The sequence below is a fragment of the Helobdella robusta genome, assembly GCF_000326865.2.
Source record: "Helobdella robusta unplaced genomic scaffold HELROscaffold_52, whole genome shotgun sequence".
NCBI classification, from domain to species: domain Eukaryota; kingdom Metazoa; phylum Annelida; class Clitellata; order Rhynchobdellida; family Glossiphoniidae; genus Helobdella; species Helobdella robusta.
In genome coordinates, this window is record NW_008705269.1 from 225,652 (window position 1) to 248,201 (window position 22,550).

The following is a 22,550-nucleotide window of genomic DNA, read 5'->3' on the forward strand; positions in this document are numbered from 1 at the left end:
ATCGACAGTATGAAATAAAGCAACCCTGTTGACAACCACTCTCAAAACTAATATTGAATGTAATATTCGCATTCGCATAAACCACAAATCAAAAAATTCCAAGTTCAATTCGATTCCATAGATTACGCCCGTCAGCCAGTTTGTGTGGCTAGTGAAAAAAAATGTGAAATAAGTGAAAAAAAAACAAAATAAACCTAGACATTTGTTATTCAGCTTAACAAAACAAATTTGATGTTCAATGTTACCATCAGAAAGTTTATCCAACCCTGTCAGAAACTGATTAATCTCATGACTTTAGTACTTAAACTGGTAAAAAACAAACTTCATTAGAACGAAAATTTTTTCAAACTAAACCAATTCTTGACCTAACTCAGAAGCGACGGGTCTAGAAAAATTGTGTAAGATATTAAGTATTAAAATCAGATTTCAACAAATTGAAAAGAGAAGCCTAATAATATTAAATTTTACAATTGCGTTGTTGTTCCAAATCTTGTTCCGTATATCTAAGTGTGTGCACCAAAATGGTCGTGAATGCACGTTGATTCGAACATGATTTTTTGTTATTAATTTTATACTATTCTTGCTTGCCGGAACTGATTCAATTATTGACACTGTAGAAATTTAAGATGATTATTATTATCTTAATCAAGATAATAAATAGATAGCTTTGATTACTCAGAGTGTGCCGAGTGTTCCGGAACACCGCATGTCAATACAGATTAGACCGAGTTTGAGTTGTCTTTACCAACACTTCACATTTTTTATCGGTAAGTATTAATGAAACCATCCATCGGCGATAATTGAAGTTTTTGGCAATAAGCTATCTATTCAATATTGTCTGTCAGCAGCAAACTTTTATTATGTTACCACTATTGTCATGTCTTTAGCAGTTTTATATTTTAAAATATACTTAGTGTTTTCTTGAGTTGTTTTTTTTAATAATATTTAAACTCAAGCAAAACTTTGAAAATCCGACAGATCTTACTTTCAAAACTAATGAAAAAAAATTAAACACCAGATTTTTAAGAATAAAATATTAAACGCTCAAGTAAAAATTAATTACAATGTAACCTAAGTAAACAATAAATTCTGTCAAAATATCTATTGCCTAATTTAATATATGTTTTTGATTTTTTTAAATTTAATTGTAAATTCGGTTTCTTACCAAGGAACGTAGAACAAGCAGTGATGAGTTTTTTATTTTTCTCATGTTCAGAATTAAATTTGTAATTAAAAATTCACTGATAGAAACCCGTAAATTGACTTCGCGTTTCATAAATGAACTCTCAATATTAAGTTTTTTTAAAATCTTTATTACTGCAGCTCTGACGTTTATGTGCATTATATACGCTGAGTATATGATAGCCATTGAAATGGTTGACTCAGCGCCCATTTGAACAATTTACCGACCTCGGAGGATAGACGGCTGGGTTGGCCGGGGGTCGGCTACCCGGATGAACCTGCAAAAACTGCAGGATACGAATCCGGGTCGTGAAAGTAGTAGACGGACACGAGAAATTTCTATTTTAAACTGTTCGTGTTTTTTTTGTTGGTTTGCTATCCAAAACTATTGAAATAGCAATATTGAGACCTATTTTAAGAATGAATAAAAAATGCTAATGTTAACGTTAACAAATAAATACGGAAAAATTATTTTAAAACGCAAAATTATTTATTTTTTAGAAACTTATTCTTCAATAATAACAAGAAATAGTTGTACCATGTTGAGATCGGAGAGAAAATGATGCGAGACGGCATATAGTGCATCCTCGGGCCAGCCAGAAAACCAATCTATTGTACACCCTGATATAAGGCCCGGAAATTTTAACGATCTGGATCGAAATTTAGGACCTACCTACATTTATAAATAACAAAATAGAGTTAATTTTAATTAAATAAAACTAAGTTAAAAATTATTTTGAAATAACTAACATATAAAATAATAAAATAAAATAAATTGTGTGACGTTAATCATTTTATCGACAATTTTTTAACTTTCAACTACAATATTAGACTTTATAAACCTTTCAAAGAAAAATTTAAATTAAAAAGAAAAGATTTTTTAATTTCAGATATATATAGGTGTAAACAAAACAAACTATTGTCAAGATTCAAATGACAATGCAACACATTATAAATTACCAATTGCAGTTTAGCCTTAAATTACATTGATAAAACAAGAAACTACGCATCACAGGCAAAATATTTGATAGGTGGAGATTTTTTAGTCATATTCGAATCTGGTCATCAAAACAGCACTAGGCTACCCTAACCACTAGGCCATCAAGCCGCCCTAGACATAAAAAATGTAAAAATTATTTTTTTAATATTACATTGCTGATTTTTCCGCATTCAACCCAGAAATAATGTAAAGTATTTGGCTCACGAATTGTTTAGTTAATTGTTTTTATTTTGACTGAACTTTTGTTAATCTTTGTTACAATCTGTTCAAATGCGTTGCGCATTTTTTCTGCTAGGTTGATATGTGATTTAAAAAAAGGAGATCAGGCCTCCATAATTTAATAATTTTTTCATCGGCAACCCGTAAGAAAAAGGGATCTTATTAAAATTGCGTTATTGGCATTAAATGTCCGAGAAGTTTAAGTCTTAATATTTTTCTCGGCTTTTAAGTTCATTAGATCAATTTTTACAGTTCCTTTTCCGTTTTAATCAAAGACACACCTTTATGAATTTTGCCATTATGATATTGAGATATGCTCTGAACTTTGTAAATGAATGACAAGTAGCTAGACTTCCATTCTCTTTCTAACGACTTCGACCCTCTGATCAAATCCCACATTGCCGACGGTGCTTGGCAAATTTGTAAATGGGCTGTCTCTTAAGATGTAACAGAATCGTTATTAAAGAATACAAAATATTGAAAGCCCATTTCATAAAAATGCGTAATTATTAAAAATATTGGAAGGAAAGACCTAGAAAAAAATGAAAGAAGATGTGAGAATAGATGAAATTCGAGGTGAGAATAAAACGTGAGAATGAGGAAACGACAGTGCTCTTCGGCCTAGTAAAATATTTGAATTATGGAATTATTGTTTATATTATTGTTTATTTTGGTATCAACAGATGGCCGAAACAAGAGATTTAAAAAATGGATGAATAAACAAAAAAACGAAAACAAAAAACTAGAACGACAGTCAATAATAACTGATCAAAAATGCTAAATGCGCCGGTATTTTTGATGGAGAAACATCATGAAAAATTTACAAAAACCAATTTGAGGCAGCAGCAATCAACAATAACTGAAACGAGAAAGACCTTACAACAGCGTTAGTACAAGCCTCGATGCAGAAGTACTGCAAACATTCCATGGGGAGAAACAACTCAATTTGACAACGATGATTATTGCGTTAAACATACGGTATAAAAAAGAGCATATGAAGCAGGTATAGAAATCACAAAGACTCCGGAACAGAACACAACGGCCAGGAAAAGGAATACAAAAGATTTTAAACGACTGACTTTGTTATCCTACCCGTCGTCAAACCAGGATCATAAAATCGAAACTGCGCTGGAATCGATCTATTTAAGCCTTGCAAAATCCAGAGTTTTGCCAAGATTTCTTGTTAGTAAATAAACACAGCCTCCAAGATGCCGTTGCATATGGCCTTATGTTCAAAGCGGCAAAACAAACGTCATAAACAGATACAAATGTACATCTACTACACGAGGAGTGTTTTTATCAAAATATAGCCTAGAAAACCAGGAAAAAACATATCAACATGGTGAGATTGTTTGAAAAAACTATGTACAACGGTTTTGCAGACAAAGTGAAAGAAACAATGGCTATCAATAACAAGAGAAATATAAAACGAAAGACAGTAATTCCGCGTTATAGTTTACCGCCACTAACAAGTATTTAGGGAAACTTATGGAAGCCAAACACCCCCCAATACCCCATAAACGTTTCTAGATTACACTAGAATTGCAATAACCTTAGGCTAGATGTGAAAGTTGGCTCACAAAATTGTACGATTGCCATAAACAAAATCTATCTTAAGAAAAGCGATCCAGTTCCACATACCAGACATGAGAAACACAACAGATATAAATAGGTTGGAGTTGATTGGATTATGGAGTTGAGCTGTAAATTATTGAATTAACTTATTTCTAGGTTTAGCTGTTCTTTATTTAGTTTTCTATTACCGTTGACATTCAAATAAACGTTTAAACAAATCTGTGTTTAAAGAAGTTTGTTTATCTATCAAAAACCAGTAAAATTTTGATAAATTGAATAACTTCTTACAACAACTTACAACACTACTTAAAAATTAAATTGAACTGAGATTAAGTCGAAGTACTTTTTCAATTTTTTTTTTGAATTATCGTTAATATGATGAATATTGAAATGTCTATAAATCTCAATTACTGTTGAAGAAGCTAAACACAATCAAATCTTTCGTTCGGTTGCTAACACAATAATAATATAAACTCTTTTATTGTTATAAAAGACAATGAAAAATATAAAAAATCATAATATAACTAGCGCGATATACGATAATTAAATGATAAATAAAATAAATAAGTTAAAATGAATGAGTACAAAGAGAAATAAAATCAGTTTAAACTGCAGTTACGGTCAAAACAAAGAGTATAAATAGTATACGTCATCCATCCTCTACTACCACCAATCAAAACTACAACACACAACCTTCGTCAGCGCAAACATAACTATCAAGTCGTCGTCCTTCTACATACCAGGAAAAGACCTTCATCACAAGGCACCTTAAACATATTAGCACTTAAGAAAACTTTATCATTACTGAACTTAGTTTATACTTATTGATCACCTCACTTTTATCGATCACCTCACTAACTCACTAAGTTATCATTTAGCCTATTAATAAGTCAACAAACATATTAATACTCATTAAAACTTTTTACTCACAGGCCTAGCCTTTATTTATCGATCACCTCACTAACTCAGTAAGTCATCATCTAGTCTATCAATTTGCCGTTACTTCATTTTATATTCCATCGTCAATTACTTTTTTATTATTATTATTTATTTTATTCTAACATATTTTATTTTTCATGTTTTATCATTTTTCTTCCTCACTTTTTGTATTTATTTTCTCACTTATTTGTTTAATTTTGTTTTATTGCCTTGCATGTTGCTACAGTTTCTGCGTCTGTCAGATCCTGATTTTTAAAGAATAATAATAAAAAAAAATATGACGACGATATGGCAGAGTTGATTAATTACTGTAAAATTGATCCGATCAATTTAAATTGACAAGCGATAAAGGAAAATGTTTGAAGAAACCTAAAGCGGAGATTTTAAAAGTTTTAATAATTATTTTTAAATAATTCATATTGTCAATCAAGTTGTTATTGAGGTTCTGTGAATATTTAGATAATTTGTAGTTCTTTGATTTCAAGAAGTTTGACTCGTGGCAGGATTTCGATCACGTCTCCATGAAGAAGAGCAATATTAGGGCGGAGTGATCTGAACAGAGATGATACTGGAATAAATTCATTGTTCGCAAGTTGGCAAGTCTTTAACGCTTAGTGTCAATTTCACATCTTTTGAAAGAAGAAGCATGTTGTGGATCTTAATGTAGCTGTTGTAGGATTTACTCCATAAGCAGTTGATGTTTTCGTAATGGTGAGATTGAAGCTGATTGCGAAGTTTAATTCTAAATGATTTTGCAAAACTTTTTAGTGATTTGATTTGCAGGTTCCCTATTTGAAAAAGAATGATATTCGGATACACAGCTGCTGATTGGCAATGACAGCCAGTTTTTTCCTGCCTCCGCGACCAAGTTATCCAGCCTTTCTCTAACTCACCTCAGCGGAATATCCAACACGTTTATGACTGATAGCATGTTTTTGAGCTTTTTAATCATCAACTCTTTTGCTTTTATAATAATAATAATCATAAATCCTGCCAAGGTATTCAAAATGATCGTTCGTTTCAACACGCCATTTTTCTTTCTCATTACGAATGAGCAGTACTTGTCAATTGTCATATTTAGGCCGGTAGCCTTACACTAGGCTTGGTTCAATTGAATTAATTTTTGAGCACCGTCTGTGCTGTTTGAGATGATTGTATTATCCGCCTTGTTGATATTCTGACTTTTAAATTAATTTCATCAACGGATTGACGCATAGATAAAGAATTAATTGAGAGACTGGACCACCTCGTCTAGCTGGTATCGAAGGAGTAACGTAGCCGCTTCCTGAAACAGATACTGTATATCGAATATATAAAATAAATTAAATTACTCATTTGCGATAAAATGTGGTGGTAATGTGGAGAAGATGACCTTGTGGCTGACTTCGCCGAATGCGTTGCGGACTGTCAATAATTGTGCGCTGATGTCTCTTTGAACACTTGAGCATGTGAGTCAGGAGTTGGGAAGGATCGGTTAAGCCGTCATCTTTGGGGTACAAGTTTTTTTGTTTATAAATAAGTTGATTTCAAAAAAATTAAAAATTCTATTGTTGATAATATTTTATATAGTGTGGGTTGCAAGGTGATCGGACAAAAACTTGCTAGATTGTTGGCAACTCTTTTTTTATGGATTAAAATGGTAAACCCTTTTTTCCAACATGATGAAATTTACAAAGATAACCAACATTTCGATATTAATTGGTGAAGAATCGTGCGAAGGATAGGGCATTTTTTTGAAAAGAATTATAGATGTTTGATTTAAAGGACAGGGAAATGATTTAGCTTTGCATCCGCGGATGATTGTTATATAAAATAGGGTTAAAGTTGCAAGGTGTCGGCTTTGAAATTTTGGGAATCCGATGTGGAAATTGGAGATTAATGAGATTGTCGTCGTTTATAATGGATGGAAAGTAGTTTTTGCAGTTGTCAACATCAAACCGACATTCACTCATCCAAACAGCTTGAGTCCACTGATTTGTTTGAATGAGTGAATAATTTTTTACAGGTCTATCAAAACGACGTTTGAGTTGATTAGTGCAATTCTGTTTTTAACCAACGGCAAATTTTGCTGTTTTTATTTGAATTTTTTGGCAACCGAGCTAATTTGAACAACAAATTGATGATTGTTGTGATCTAGAGTTTTCAAGTTGTTTTATTTCTTTTTCAAATTTTCTATCTTTATTGCTGTTGACGTTTGAACATGTTCTTGAATTGACAGTACCAAAGTTGGAAGCGAAGTAGTTGTAGATTATTAATTGAAATGCTAAGTTGAACTTGTTGAGATTTTCGTAAGCTGGAAGCGACTTACAGTTTAGTTGAAAGTAAGCATTGGCCACTGCGCAGGGCTTCTTGAAAATTTGACTCCTGGGAGAGGCTTCTCGATTAGTTCGATATTTATTAGAGATGCCGACATTGGTTGTTGCTCTTGCGTTCGTAACATTCGATAATTGTAAAGTTTTGTGGACCTTGCATGATCGAGGATGCATTTTGAGGCTTTTCCAGCCTTTGCAAAATTTACCGCAGTAGCAAGCGATTTGATTATTGCTAGAGTTGTGGCGATGAAGGCGATTTAGATGGTTGACGATAACTCAATTGAAAGAACGGTTGCAGGGCTTGCGACAATGTTGGTGGTTTGATGTTACAGTTTAAGAAGCTGTGTGACGTTGATGTTGTTGCAGATGTTGTAATTGACGTTGATGTTATTGATGGAATTGTAGTTGACGTTGTTGTTTTCGACGCTTTTGTTGGATTTTTTCTTGTCACTGTTACTACTGTCGATGCTATAGTAGATATGATTGTTGTTTTTAATATTGTTGTTGTCGATGCCGGTGAAGATGTTGTTGTTGCCGCATTTGACACTGATGTTATTGTTGGAATCACTGCTGTTGAAATTGTTGATGAGGCTGTTGTTGACAATGTTTTCTTGTGATTTTTAGTGTTGTTGCTAATATTATAGTTGTTCAGATAGTTGTTGCCGATGATGTTGTTGATATTGCTGCCGAAGTTGTTGATGATGACGTTAATTTTGTTGCTTCTATTGTTGTTGTAGTTGCCGCTGATGACGTTGTTGGTCTAGTGGTTGTTGATTTTGTTGCTGATATTGCCTGAGTTGTTGCTGCTATAATTGCTACAGGTCGTGTCGTTGCTGTTGTCATAGACATTTATGCAGCTGTTGGCGCTGTTGTTGCTGTTTTGCAAATGATTGTTGGTGCCGCCATAATTCCCGCGATTTTTACAATCCAACTAACTCAATTAAAGTTGAATAATTTGAAATAATGCCGAAAATACTTAATAAAAATCAGTAAGTTGAACAAAACTGGAAAGAGATATTTGTACAATAGCATAATAATAATGGGAACATCAATTTATTTTCATCATAAATCACACGTTAAAAAGAATTGTTAATGAACTTAATAAAAGTAAAATTGTTTTAAAATTAAGAATTAAAATATTCTACGAAGCTCGACATCCTAAAGAAGAATGCATACAACAAGAAAGAATTAGTTCTAAATGATGCATTCAATTAGTATTTCTGTCACAATAAATGGCATACGATGACGATATTGCAGAGTACATGAGACTATTGTTAAATTGGTCAGACCAAGTTAAGTCGATTAATGTCAAATTGAAATATTTAAAAAAGCCTAGCGGCGAAATTTCGAAAGTGTTCATTAATATTTTAATTAGTGTTCATAAGTGTTCATTTTAAATGTTTAAAATTGTCAAGTAAATTATTATGCAAATTAGAATATTTAGATATTTTATATTGTTTGGAGTTAAGAAAGTTCAATTTGTGGCAGACCGTTAGTTTCATATTTCTATTGTGTTGCCCCGGAGCAATGCGATGTCAGGACGTAATGTCTTGAAGAGATACGACAATGAGCTGATATCTTTGCAGTTCGTGTCAGCAAATATTGAAAACTCTGGTCCCGCACACGACTTTAGTTTTTCTACGATTCTGTTCAAAATGTTGTCGTGGCGTGTAGTGTATCTATTCAGTGCCACCATCGAGTTGCAGTTGGACAGAACATGCTTGTTGGTTTGCCTTGCATTGCAGAGCAGACAAAGGGCAGTTGACGATTTCCCCCATCTAAACAGATTAGCATTCGTGGGGAGCTGTTGGATGAGACTTTTTCTGACGAATTTGAACAGGGTCTCTGGTAGACTTTTAGTGAACTTTAACCAGTAAGCAATTCTAGTCGTGAAAATGTGGTCTTTAATCGATTTCAGAAGCGTCCCTTGGCAGCAGAGCGACAGCAAATGTTTTAGTTCTGCATTTTCTTGTTGAGTCATTAGCGCTTTGAACGTCGGTTTGATATCCTTTGTGTCCGGTAGCAAGTTGTCAATCTTTGTGTAGCTGTTTACGACTCACTCCATAAACACTTTAGTTCATCATTGCCGTTTGACTTCAGATAGTTTCGGAGTTTCGATCTTAACGATTCGGCAAAGTTTTTGAGTGATCTAACGTTTAGACCTTCTGATTTACTGGGGAGCGACAAGTTTTCTGATAGGCAGCTGCTAATTGGCGATGACAACCATGCTCTAACCGTATCGGTAACCAGTTGATCCAGGTACGTTTCAATCCAGGTTAGCGAAACGTTGTAGGCGCGAAACTCAAATGCAAACTGTGATGGAAAGTAGTATCTTAATATTTTCAATTTTAGTTGTACTGTTGTTTTTAATTTAGTGACAGTTACTAGTATTGTTTTCAGTTTGTTCATTTGGCTTTTGGCCTCTGTGTTGTTTCCTTCGTAATTGTACAATTTACCAAGATATACGAAGTGGCCTCCAATGATAACTTGAGGGATATGTTTGTCATTAATGGACAGCACCGGAGAGAACTGTTCGTAAACACCGTTTCGTTTTCTCATCCCGAATGAGGAACACTTGTCGATCTTCAAAGTCATTCCAGTCGCTGTGCACCATGCCTGATTTAAGTTAATTAATTTTTGTGCACTTTCTGTGCTGTTAGCAACAATCGCCGTATCCTCTGCAAATTGCAAACATGCTCTTGTTTTCAAATTAGCTGTGAAACCCCAAATGTATCCACATTGTTGGAATTTAGCTTTTTCAACAACTTTCATTAGGGGATTGAAACAGAGGTTAAAGAGCAGTGACAACACGGAATTTCCATGGAGCACTCCTCGATTGACTGGAATGGGGGATGTTAGTTGGTCGGCTCCGGATACAGTTATTGAATATTTAGTGTATATGTCTTTAATTAGGCTGCTATGTGAGGGAATATGATGATAGTCCAGAGTTGATAAGATGAGACTGGGACTGACTTTACCGAATGCGTTTCGAAGGTCTAGTAGGGAAACAATTATTGTTCTTTGGTGTTTTCTCGCATCGTTGAGAAGGTGAGTAAGAAGTTGATTGTGCTCTGTCAGTCCATCAACTTTAGGGTAGAACCCCCTCTGAAAGTTTGTGTTGATAAATGCGTTTTTTTCCAAAAAGTTATAAATTTTGTTGTTGATGAAAGATGAAAATATTTTTTATAGTGTTGGTTGCAAAGTTATGGGTCTGAAATTTATGGATCATGAGCGTCGCCCTTTTTGTAGATGGGAATTGTGAAGCCCTTTCTCTAACAAGTTGGGATTCTGCAGGATGTCCAGCATTTAACCAGCGGTTTGTGGAAGATTGTGTATTGAGCATTTCTTGAATGAGATTAGAGAAATTTGGTCAAACGGACATAGAGAAGATTTTGACTTGTATTTGCGAATTATTGTCGAGATTTCGTGATAAGAAGGAGGGCTGGTGTTGCAGGGTGATGAAGGTTGTTGTAATTTTGGAACCCAGTTGGGTGGCTGATGTTTTTTTGGTGCGGATTGTTGAGAATTGAATGAAAATATTTATTGCATTCGATGACGTTAAAAAGTGGCTTCAGATTTGTTGTTTGGTTGAATATTTTTTTACATGTAGGCCAAAATCGTTTTTTGAGCTGAGTTTTGATGTCATTCGTTTGGAGTGCATCTTTTGATGTTTTTTTGATGCTATTCTTGATCTTATCGCTTTACTTGCTTTGCTAATTATATTGTCAAAGCGCTGGTTGTTTTGACCCAATAGCTTAAATTGTTTTTCAGTTCTTTTTTTCAGTTGTTTTATTGAACTGTTGGAGTGAGAGTTGTTGACTGTTTGAGTTTTAATGGTCCCGTAGTTTTTAGCGAAATATTTGTAGATCATTTGTTGGAAGGCATGAGTGAACTCGTCAAAGTTGTCGTAGTTTGGGAGAGATTGTTGATGAAGCTGGAAAAAGGCCTTGGCTTCGAGCCATTGAGCTGACGATTGGATAATTTGATGCCTGGAAGAGTTGATTCTATTTTATCTGGCGTTGGCGACGCTGGAGATGTTGGTACTTCACGGCTTTCAGAGAGGAATGTTTGTTGATCTGGAGCTGGTGTTGTGCTATTGACGTTGTCTGTTGGGTTGTCTGAAAGTTGAATTGTTTTATGCATTTTGCATGAGCGTTGATGCATAATTAAATCCGTACGGCATTTGCAGCCCTTTCCACAGCAACAAAATATTAAATTGTTCTCTAAGTTTATTGAAGCGGTGTCCACTGAATTTTTTCTGTAGATGCTTGGAGAAATACTTACATTAGATTTTGCATTTGAGCGTGCAGCGTTATTGTTTAAGCTTGCAGTGTTACTTGTACACCTCCAGGTGTGTTTCTTAACGTTGGCGAATGTTTTATCGCAATAAGGACATTTTGTTGAATATGCAACGTTAATTGAATTAATTAAAATAATATATAAAACGTTGTTAAAACTTAATTTTAAAAACACTGCCATGTTCCTCGCAATTTTTCCAATCAGCAGTATCAACTTTAAAACTAATTTAATAAAAATAAAATCAATATTATGAGTAAAAACAGTGAGTTGAACGTTTGCAGCCAACTCTCGTATTTTACAATCCCATAATAATAATAATCCCATAATAATAATAATATTATTAATAATAATATTAATATTAATAATAATAAATAATAATGAAAATAATGAGAACAATCTTTTATTCAGCAATAAAAACAATGAAAATGGCAGTAGAAATAAAATAAAATAATGAAATAAAGTAAAATGTCAAATGCAATAAATAGAGTATTAATCTGAGAAGCTCATCATTCGAATCAACAGAGTACGACCAGAATTAATTAGTTTTAAAATTGATTCATTTCACATTTCTGCCGCAATAGATAGCGTATGACGATGATATAGCAGAGATTATAAGGTTATTGCAAAAATAATCAGTCCAAATAATATTTATTAGCGAAAGATTAAATGTTTTAAAGAAACCTAAAGTAGATATTTCAAATGTATTTAATAATAATAATAATAATAATAATAATGGCAACAATAACAAATTGTAATAATAGTAACAAAGATTTGTCCCCGTTTTAGGTCAACGTTGCAAATGACAATAATTGAAAAAAGTAATTTGAAAAACTATAGATTATATTGTAAAACGTACATAAACAAACCGTATATAAAAAGAAGTTTAGAAAAAATAAAAAATAACACTAACCGGTGAAAAACAAAGAATTATATGCAAATTTTTTCTGATTCTTGAAAAGAAATAGTCATTTAAGTTTTCATTTGTTGGCGGATGTTTAGGCATTTCTTTTTTCATAATAGGTATAAGGCTTTGTAAAATTTCATCCATCTCATCCTGATATTGTGAAACAAATGAAAATTGAAAAGCACATGCCAATTGTAATCGAAACAATATTGTAAGTCAAATGAAGATTTTGAATCAAATAAAGATAGTGAACCAACAAACAATTGTGAGGCCGGTGTGATAGCCTAGTGCTAAAGGTCACCTGGATTTGTAACCCAAGTGACTACGTTCAAATATGACAAAAGGATCCCAACTTATTATAGGCATTGTGTGTGATGCGTCAATTAGCACTAGAAACCGACAGAAGGTTTGATTTCGGCCAGTTTCGGCCAAATAATTTTGTTTTGGCCAAATAATCTTGTTAAGTTACTCTTTAAAAAATCTTGAAAAAATTAATTTCACGACTTTTTAAAGAGTAATTTTTTCATAATGTTCATCAGAATTTGCGTTTTCAACAAAAAATAGTAGTTATGTTGAATGCAATAATTTTTATAGAACGTTGGGAGTAGATTTGATTTACTCAAATCGACCGGAGTCGTTTACCTGATTTAAAAAGACAGATTTAGCCGGAGGCGGATTTGTGTATTTGTTACATTTCTATAAGTAATTTGTGAATTGTCACAAATTACTTATAGAAATGTAACAAATACACAAATACACTATAAGTAATTTGTGAATTGTCACAAATTACTTATAGAAATGTAACAAATACACAATGGGCTATGCCAACACTAAACTCAAACCAGCATAGATTTTTTTATAATACATTCTTATCAATAAATAACTCAATAAATTATCTTAAAATTATTATAAATCGAACTTACACCTCTTTATCGATTTCTATAATTGCTCTTATATACAAACACACATACATTAAAAGAAACATATATAATGAAAACATGTGCAATTATACAAGCACCACATATGTTAACACGTTTTGAAAAAAAAATTTCTTAATGAAAGTGTATGGTAATTTTAAAATAAAAAAGATAATCAAGATAGTGACATCAATCGATACAATATTTCAAGCAATACAATTGTAATTTTTCACGCTTTAAATCATTTTACATATACCGTGGATCTCTGGACTTATTTCTAACCGGATGAAAAACTAAAAATTGGTCTTTACAGAAATGAGGCCATTGTATAACTTTGTTATTATTTTTATGAAATATAAAGTCAACACCATTGAAAATAAAAGAAATTTCAATTTATTAACAAGTTTTGAATATATCATGCATGTAATGACATAAAAAAATAATCAAAAAAATATCAAAATATCAAAATTTTTTAATGACTTAAAGTAAAACGAAATGATTAAAAGTCAAATAAAAACATAAACATTTTAAATGATTTACAAAAAAGTTAATACTGTCCTGTGAATTTATTCAGCTTTCGCTTTTTATGACTTGCTTTCACTGGAATTTTCATTAATTTCTGTAGTGACGGGCAGTTAAAAAAACGACTTACTAACTTTTTTTAACATCATGGTTTCAGGCACAAATTAAATAATCCACTAATATTAAATTTTGTTGTTTCCAACATACTTTTCAGCATTTGACAAACAAGTTTTTTGATTTTGAGCCTTGGAAAATGTTTTTAGTGTTTTTTAACGAGTTGAAAATGTATAGATAATAGGCTGATTTGTTTGAGGAATTATAATATGACTTATTGAATAGGCTGATTTGTTTGAAAAACTTTTATATGATTTTTCATATTTATATGCTGAAAAACTTTCTGTTAACAGGTGCATTATCTACAAATATGTAGACAACATTAACATTAAGTTTTGTCAGCATCATCATAACCTCACTCTATCATTCATGTAGTGGAATTGATGTTAAATTGTTTGTAGCACAATGACTTATTCATGTAGGGTTAGCACAATGATTTAATTACGAAGCAGAGTATCGTGCTGGTCGTTTTTGTGGAACAATGACTTAACTATAAAGTAGAGTATAGTGCTGTTCACTTCTCCATCAGATGTTAACCCAATCATGTTACCATTAAAATTTTCTATCCTTTTTGTAAAAAAGATGCAAGTTTTCCGCAGCTATTGAGGCTGTTTTTATTTATCCAAGTATAAAGTTGGGACTGAATGTGAAAAACTCAACACATCTGGCTTGGTACCCCACAAAGATTGAAATTGATGAATGATTTTACATTGTCGGTGAACAATCTCGGTGTTTTACTGGATTCACGTTTATCATTGGAAGAGCATGTCAAAAATATCTGTGGGAAATGTTTCTATCAACTGCATAGAGTCAGAACCATCAGACGCTTCCTCACTATGGAGTCAACTAAAACACTTGTACATAGTTTTGTCTGTATTCAAATTGACTTCTCCAACTCGATAATTTATGGAGTCAACTTATTAAATTTAATGTGGCACTCCTGGTAATGGACTGTCTGACTGGAAATGCACCGATTTACATGAATGAACAACTAATATCGGTATCAAAAATACATGGACGTAGTTATCTTCCTGTACAGTTGAGGGGTGGTTCCATCACCGATCGACGGCTATTCAAAAAAAACATTGAAACATCATTATTTCAACACTGTACACCAAAGAAAGCGCTTCTGAGGTCTTTCGAGAGAGGCGCCATACAAGTTCTGATACTGAAGCATTGTCAACACCTGTGTCAGTTTTAAATTTTCTTGCAATTGTCCTTGGTTTTGTTATGGGTGGTAGACACATAGTTTATAAATTTAATAAATTTGAGTATGCCGTTAAACCTGCTGATATGCCCTAACAATGATTTCAGGTTTGTAAACTCTTTAAACCCTAACCCAACCTATCAACTTCAATTGCCGATTAAAAACCTTACTCGATAACAATCTATACTGTCATCTAAACGTTCTATATAATTTTTAAATTGATTTAAAATAATCTCTTTCTTCATTCCACTTTATTTCTGATGCATCAATTGAATATAAATTTATACGAGCAACGAGAATAATCAATTGACTCATTCTTGTTAAGAAATTTCAAAAAAACTTCTTGGGAGTTCAATCCCATTGTGACATACAAAAATTCAAGCTCATCACTAATCAACATTGATGAAACAACTTTAGAACAATTATTTTTTACCTCCAATTTATAAATTAAAAAGGAATTGTCTACCAGGTTATAGTCTAAACCTGAAAAAAGTGTGCTTTCCTTCAATAATCAACTAAGCAGTCCCTTAGGTTTGCAGCTGAGAATTTTGTTTGAAATCATGATGTTATTGGTGTTGTTAAGAGATATGTTGGTATGTTTTCGAATTTTAATGGAACTGCATCTACTTTTAACAATCTTTATTGTTTCTTGACGTCAGAATGACCTGTAGATATTAATTTTACTAAATGTTTTTCATAAGACTCATTGAATTCATCAACAAAATCTGTTGGCAAAAAATATTTACCATGTTAACAGTAATTTAATTAATATAAAAACTTAAATATTAAAAACTTTAATATTACACAAACAATTCAATGGTAAATTAAATGGTAAGTGAGATCGAACAAGTAGTGCATCTGAATATAAACAAAAGCATAGATAAGTTACACGGTTGCATTTTTGGTTAGCGCTCACACGAACACAAGATTTTCACCCAAATGTCCAGAGATCCATGAATACACAAAACACGGTCATTGCTTGTTGATCAATATTATCATTTACATACATATTCACATGTGAACAAATAAATGTACAATGTGTAAACGCGTGCATACATGCGTAATTGCGTATATACAAATATGTATTTCTGCACAGCGCTCACACGAACACAAGACGAATTTTCATCCAGATGTCTAGAGATCCATGTATATACACAACATGGCCATCACTTGGTGATCAATATGTTATATATATTCACATGTGAACATACATGCGTACATACATAAATATGAATACATTTAAATCTGTTACAAAAAGCGGCTCGAATCCAAAATCCGTTTTAGAAAAATTTTTAGTTCTACCGTAAAACTCAAGATTTTTCAATGTTGAATATCAAAATGGTGATTCCTCAGAACTTTAGAAAGCTGTAGTAGACTTTTAATCTTTAACATTTAAAAATAGTAAATTGAATGTAAATTGTGAATCAAATTAGAATTATGAATTAATTGAAAATTGTGAATCAAACGTAGAATGTGAATCAAATGCAAATTGGGAATTAAATGCAAATTGTTAATCAAATTAAAATTGTAAATTAAATGCGAATTGTTAATCAAATTAAAATTGTGGATCAATCGGAAATTATAAATTAAATGCCAAATTGTAAATCAATTGAAAATTGTGAATTAAATGCAAATCGTGAGTCAAATGAAGATTGAGATTCAACTGAAAATTGTAAATCATTTGAAAATTAGGAATTAAAGCAAAACGAGTAAACGAATATTAAAAAACAAAAAAATATTCATGAAAAACGTAGTCAGTATCACCAAGAATGCCATTAAACTTATCATTATAATCATCTTTATCCATTATGACATACATTGGGGTTTTGTCAGCTTTTTGGATGATAGTTATTGTTATTTTTTAAAGATGCAGCAGCACCAATCTTTCATGTCCTTCGTGAAAATCTTGCTTTTAAAATTACCTCTCAACTTTTTGCAACATTGTTTACGACCTAAAAGTTCATCATGAAAATTTAATGAAACTGATGTTATCCGAATTCATCATGCAGATAAGGATTTATTTCGATTTTTCATAAATCAGCTTCAGTGCGTATTATTCATCTTTGTTGATGTCATTACTTTGTTGAACTTTGTTGTCATTATATATATATATATATATATATATATATATATATATATATATATATATATATATATATATATATATATATAATAAAATAATTTATTTATAAAAGTGCAATATAAATATGCCTGTACAATAAATTGTCGAGAAAATCATTGAGAGAAGATTAACGTCGTGCATCACAATCGGAAATTATCAATTTGGTTTTCTAGCGGGGAAATCAACAATTGATGCAATTCACATCCTTCGGCAACTGCAAGAGAAGTACATCGCAAAGCATCAACAACTATCACACATTTTTGTAGACCTTGAAAAAGCATTTGATCGAGTTCCCCGTGAAGCAATCAGGTGGAGTCTACGTCGACAACTCATTCCGGAATATCTTGTTCGTCTTGTGATGGAAATGTATACGAATACTAAGACACTTGTCAGCACAACAGTTGGAAACACAGATGCATTTGTCATCGGCGTTGGAGTTCACCAAGGCTCGATTCTCAGTCCACTGTTATTTATAACTGTGATGAAAGAAATCACAAAACCGATACGCACTGGTGACATTTGAAATCTAGTATATGCTGATGATATCGTTTTAACAGCCACGTCTGAGCAGAATGCAACACAGATGTTTGAAGATTGGAACACCAGACTGGCCGATCATGGATTCAAAGTCAACATCAGCAAAACCAAAGCAATAAACACTGGTGAACCCATCCAATCCACAGCTACTGGACGATAGCCCTGTTCAGTTTGTAAAGCTGGTGTAGGTATTAATTCAATCAAGTGTCAGCAGTGTAACCAGTGGTGTCAAAAACGTTCAAAAATAATTGGTACTTTATCTAAAGTGTCCAATTTTGTTTGTCTTGCTTGCATCAATCCACAACAACAAATTCGAAATAGCACTGCTTTTGAAGCCATTAAGGTAGAGAAAGTCACATCGTTTCAATATCTAAGAAGTGTTCTGGATTGTACTGGAACAGCTGAAGCTGCCATTCGAGCACGCATACGTGCAGCCTGGAATAAATGGCATTTCCTAGCTTCTATATTGATGCGGCGTGACATCCCACTACCACTACGATCAAGACTTTATAAATCTGTGATACGTCCGGTGTTGTCATATGGTGCAGAAACATGGCCAATGACAACTAAACTGAAACAACAACTTCAACGAACCGACATGAAAATGCTCCGATGGATGCAACAAATTAGTCTGAAGGACCACATCAAATCTACCGAAATCCTGTGTCGTGCTGGTTTAGATGATATAAAGGACGAATACCGGCAACACTGTCTGCGGTGGTTTGGTCATGTCAAACGAAGTGGAAACAGTGCCATAACATTTCTTGCAGATGTTAAAATACCTGGCTCACGTCCCAAAGGCCGTCCAAAGAAGTCCTGGTCGCAAACAATCGAGCAAGACATGAAAACTCTAAATTTAAATGAAATGGATACAACTGATCGTCTACTTTGGCGCAAAATCTTGATGGCAAAGAAAACAACGTCCTACCTCGGGGAACTGGGTCTCTGGACTCAAAACAAAGATTGATTGATTGATTGCACATTAAATAAATGAGTAATTATGCTACAATCAACTAGGAGCTAAAGACTAAACAAAACTTACTCTAGGAAAAAGTCCAGATATTTCACCAGTACTGAGTAAATTGTTAATATAATCGAGAAATGATTCTTCTTTGATTTCATTATCTGTGAAAACAAATGTGAATCCTTGGCCCGAGCCACCCGTTGACTTCATCAAATTTTTAAGATCTTCTAACAAATTTGAAGTGTTGTATGTTCTGTGAAATTATAAAAACTAATTAAGTTTACTATCTAATGCTCTCGTGGTTTTGTTCATCTTATTATTTGTTATTATTGTAAACAATACAATAAAAAATACCGATTCAAAGTTATTTGAAAAACTTTATATCCGTAAATAAACGATGCTAATTTTGCTGTGGATTGTTTTCCGGAACCACCCACACCAACAAGAAGTGCATTTCCACCAGGTGTACGAATAATTCTTAAAACCTTTGTTGGTTTTTTTACGTAATGTTACAAGTAGTACAAGTAGACGTAAGAATATTTATAAATAAAATTTATCGATGAAAAATATGATTTAGCTCTAGGATTTAAAAAATACGTTTCAATTTATTTTTTGAAAAATGAATTTACAAAAAGTACGTTTTAATTAATTTTGTGAAAAATGCATTTTATTCTCATTAAACATTTTGCCAAATAAAATCATCTTGGAAAGTTATGCAATTCTTATTTTAAAAATTTTTTTTATTCGCATATAGTTTATAAGTAAAAATTTAACCCAATGAATATTTTTTCAATTAAATCACATAATCTCTAATCTAACATCATTTTACATCAGGTTTAAATTTTTTTTCCAATTGCGATAAGCTTTTGCCAATAAAAATACATGCTAAATTAATTGCACCTTAACGATGTGTGTCATAGCATCCTTAAACAAAACCATGTTCAAGGTAGTTCCACGAATATTTTCTATGTATTGCTTCATAAAAGTAGATAATCTGTTTTGCAAAACATCCATTGACGGGATCTACAAAAATTAAAACAAATTTATAATTTTATAATAATCACCAAAAAAACCTACATAAAGGTTATAAAGTAGTAAATTTATAAAACACTTCGTTGTCAAAATAAGCCTATGTTCATTTCTAATTTTTTTTTAAATTTAAAGATGGCTGCTTTTGTGTCTATTCATTTGTTTTATAATGACTACATTTGATGTTTAGTTTAAATTTACTAACACTCAATAAACTATTGTCATTTGTTCAATTTTGTCTTTTCTTTTTCTTTAACGAACACCTAACTTAACTAATCTAACAAACTCATTAACTAATCTATTAATTATTTTTTCTATTTATTCGTTTTACTATGTCATTAACTAATCTACTAATAAATTAGCACTACTATTTCTTTTTTCAAATCATTATTTTATTCACCATACTTGCTTGTTTATGCTTAAACATTATAACACCTTAAACATTCTTTTTTATTATCGATCACATTATTATAATTAGTCACATTATTAATTATTTTATTTATTCGTTTTTTTAAATCATTTTTATTTTCCATGCTTTTCAGACTTAAAAATTATCGCACCGTTATTTATTTTTCATTATTATTTTATACTATTGCTTTTTCATGTTGTAACAATTTCTGCCTCTATCTGGTTATATTCGTTCGATAGAAAACTGATCCAGAGTGTATTCAAAATGTATGATGTAGGTTGTATATGTTTGATGGAAAATTTCGAGTATAAAAAAGCAGAACACAAAGCACCTGAAGACGCAGAAGGTCTTCAGGAAATTTAATATAAAAACTCAAAAATACCAAATATCCCACATGAAAACATTATAAAAAAAATAATGAACAAAAAAGTAAACCTAGATTGTCAATATTTTTGATTAAAAGAAAATACAAGAAAGATTTTAAATTTTCATCCCTAATTAATTTAACATTTAAATTAAGATTTTTATGGTGTGAGTAAATGAATATAATAATTAACTATTGAGAAGTTCACACGAACCCAAATTCATTATGAAGGAGATAAAGTTATCAAATTTTTTTAAAACTCAAAAATGTAGAAAACAACTTTAACATCAAATAAAATAATCCCGGCGACATAAGCATAGCCAGTTTTTAAAAATAGAATAACGTTACCTTTTCATAAATTCTTGGCATCCCAGCCTCAAAATCTTCAGGCTCGTCTCCAGTTAATTCAGGCTCGTCTTTTAAAATGTCAACAAAGTATGGTTCATTCATGCTGCTTAAAACGATTGGATCATCCATTATAATTGGCTGCGATATCTTGTAAATCTAAACATTAAGGTATAATTAGTCAGAACAACGAAACTAAACATTCACACAACAAAATATTAAATCGATACCTCATTTTCAAACCACTTGCGATCTTCAGCAGAAACAAATCGATCAGCAATAACTCTTGTACATTCGTGCTTCCACAATGATGCTATAATGGCTTCTGAAGTACATTGTGGCGCTTTTACCTGAAACGATGTGCAAAAAATGCTCAAATAGCACAATTTTTACGTCTTTTTATTCACAGATAATTAAATAAAAAAAACACTAACCATTAAAATGCCTTCCCATATACGTGAAAGGTCTCTCAAATTAAATACATAATGAAATTTAGCAGGCGTGGGTAGCATTTTACTTTTCGTTCTCTGCCATACTACTCGGGTTAAAGATATTAAATCTTCTACAAAATCGACAACCTTATTAATAATAATAATAAACGATCACAATAATAAATACAAATATTTTCTATAACTGTATATTAAACAATAAAAATATAACTCTAAAAAAAAATAATTGAAAAATAAACTTAAATATAAATGGAATAAAATATAAATAAAACAGAAAAAATAAATATATTGTTGTAAGTAACCCGGGAGCGATACAAATTTTGTTTTGATTTGTCAATGCGTTACTTTTACGATTATTTATTAATCTTTACACAATCACTACTACAATAGTTTTATCCAAAATTATTGTAACTTGCTCTACTTCGGTCTTCTTGATCCTACACTCTATCCTTCAAACAAAGCTTTTAATCCTGCTGCTCGTGCCCCTATTTTTTCTCATATCTCTATCCAAAGATTTATGGAGCGCTTCTACTAAATAAAGTCAGAGGCGCTAGCTTCACTCAAGAATGTCAAAACAAATGATTTTTCAAACGTTTTTTAGAAACATATCAGCTCGAGTTGTTGAATTTTTTCAAATATTGAGTTTCAGATTTTTGGAAATGAAACAGAAAATCTTCTTTTTCAAAGACGAGACGAATTGAATTTTGAAAGCAAGAATTCCCATTATTAGAATACCTCAGCCGATTTGCTATTCCGGATACTAATTAAAGTTGCTCCTTCAATTAAGCTGGAGCATCACCAGCAAGACAATCGCTGATTAGAAAAGTTAGTATAATAACGATTCTTTCTGACATGCAAAGCCACTTTACATGCTGACATTGAATTGAATCTAGAAAACCAACAACAAGCAACGTATATCTCCATAACTTGTTCTCTTACCTATAAAACATAAAATAATTTTTAAAACTTGCAAATAAATGTACAAGTCTTAATTTATTTCCCAATATATCAGATATCAGTTATATCAGATATATAAATAAAGCTAAACCCTCTGGTTTACGATGATTTTCTCGTTCTCACATCTTCTTCACACCCTTTTCTCTGGAATTACTTCCTTTTTTAAACACCTTTCCAACACTTA

The 22,550-nt window shown here is 32.0% G+C and overlaps 2 protein-coding genes across 2 annotated transcripts in view; both read right to left on the reverse strand.

The window, feature by feature from the left end:
- Window positions 1-7,014: 7,014 nt before the first annotated feature.
- HELRODRAFT_179088 (hypothetical protein) lies at window positions 7,015-11,706 on the reverse strand (the record flags this gene model as incomplete). The annotated part of the gene is made up of 6 exons (XM_009027950.1): window positions 7,015-7,459; window positions 7,558-7,818; window positions 8,469-8,559; window positions 10,539-10,722; window positions 10,832-11,046; window positions 11,199-11,706. The coding sequence occupies 6 exons, from the start codon at window positions 11,704-11,706 to the stop codon at window positions 7,015-7,017; spliced, it is 1,704 nt and encodes a 567-aa protein (XP_009026198.1).
- Window positions 11,707-18,876: 7,170 nt separating this feature from the next.
- HELRODRAFT_86536 (hypothetical protein) overlaps window positions 18,877-22,550 on the reverse strand; it is a gene marked incomplete at both ends in the record, with an annotated part of 69,325 nt that continues 65,651 nt past the window's right edge. The window contains 6 exons of the mRNA XM_009027932.1: window positions 18,877-19,066; window positions 19,168-19,298; window positions 19,714-19,836; window positions 20,964-21,110; window positions 21,191-21,310; window positions 21,395-21,538. Coding sequence (XP_009026180.1) covers window positions 18,877-19,066; window positions 19,168-19,298; window positions 19,714-19,836; window positions 20,964-21,110; window positions 21,191-21,310; window positions 21,395-21,538 — 855 coding nt within the window. The remainder of the gene's footprint in view (window positions 19,067-19,167; window positions 19,299-19,713; window positions 19,837-20,963; window positions 21,111-21,190; window positions 21,311-21,394; window positions 21,539-22,550) is intronic.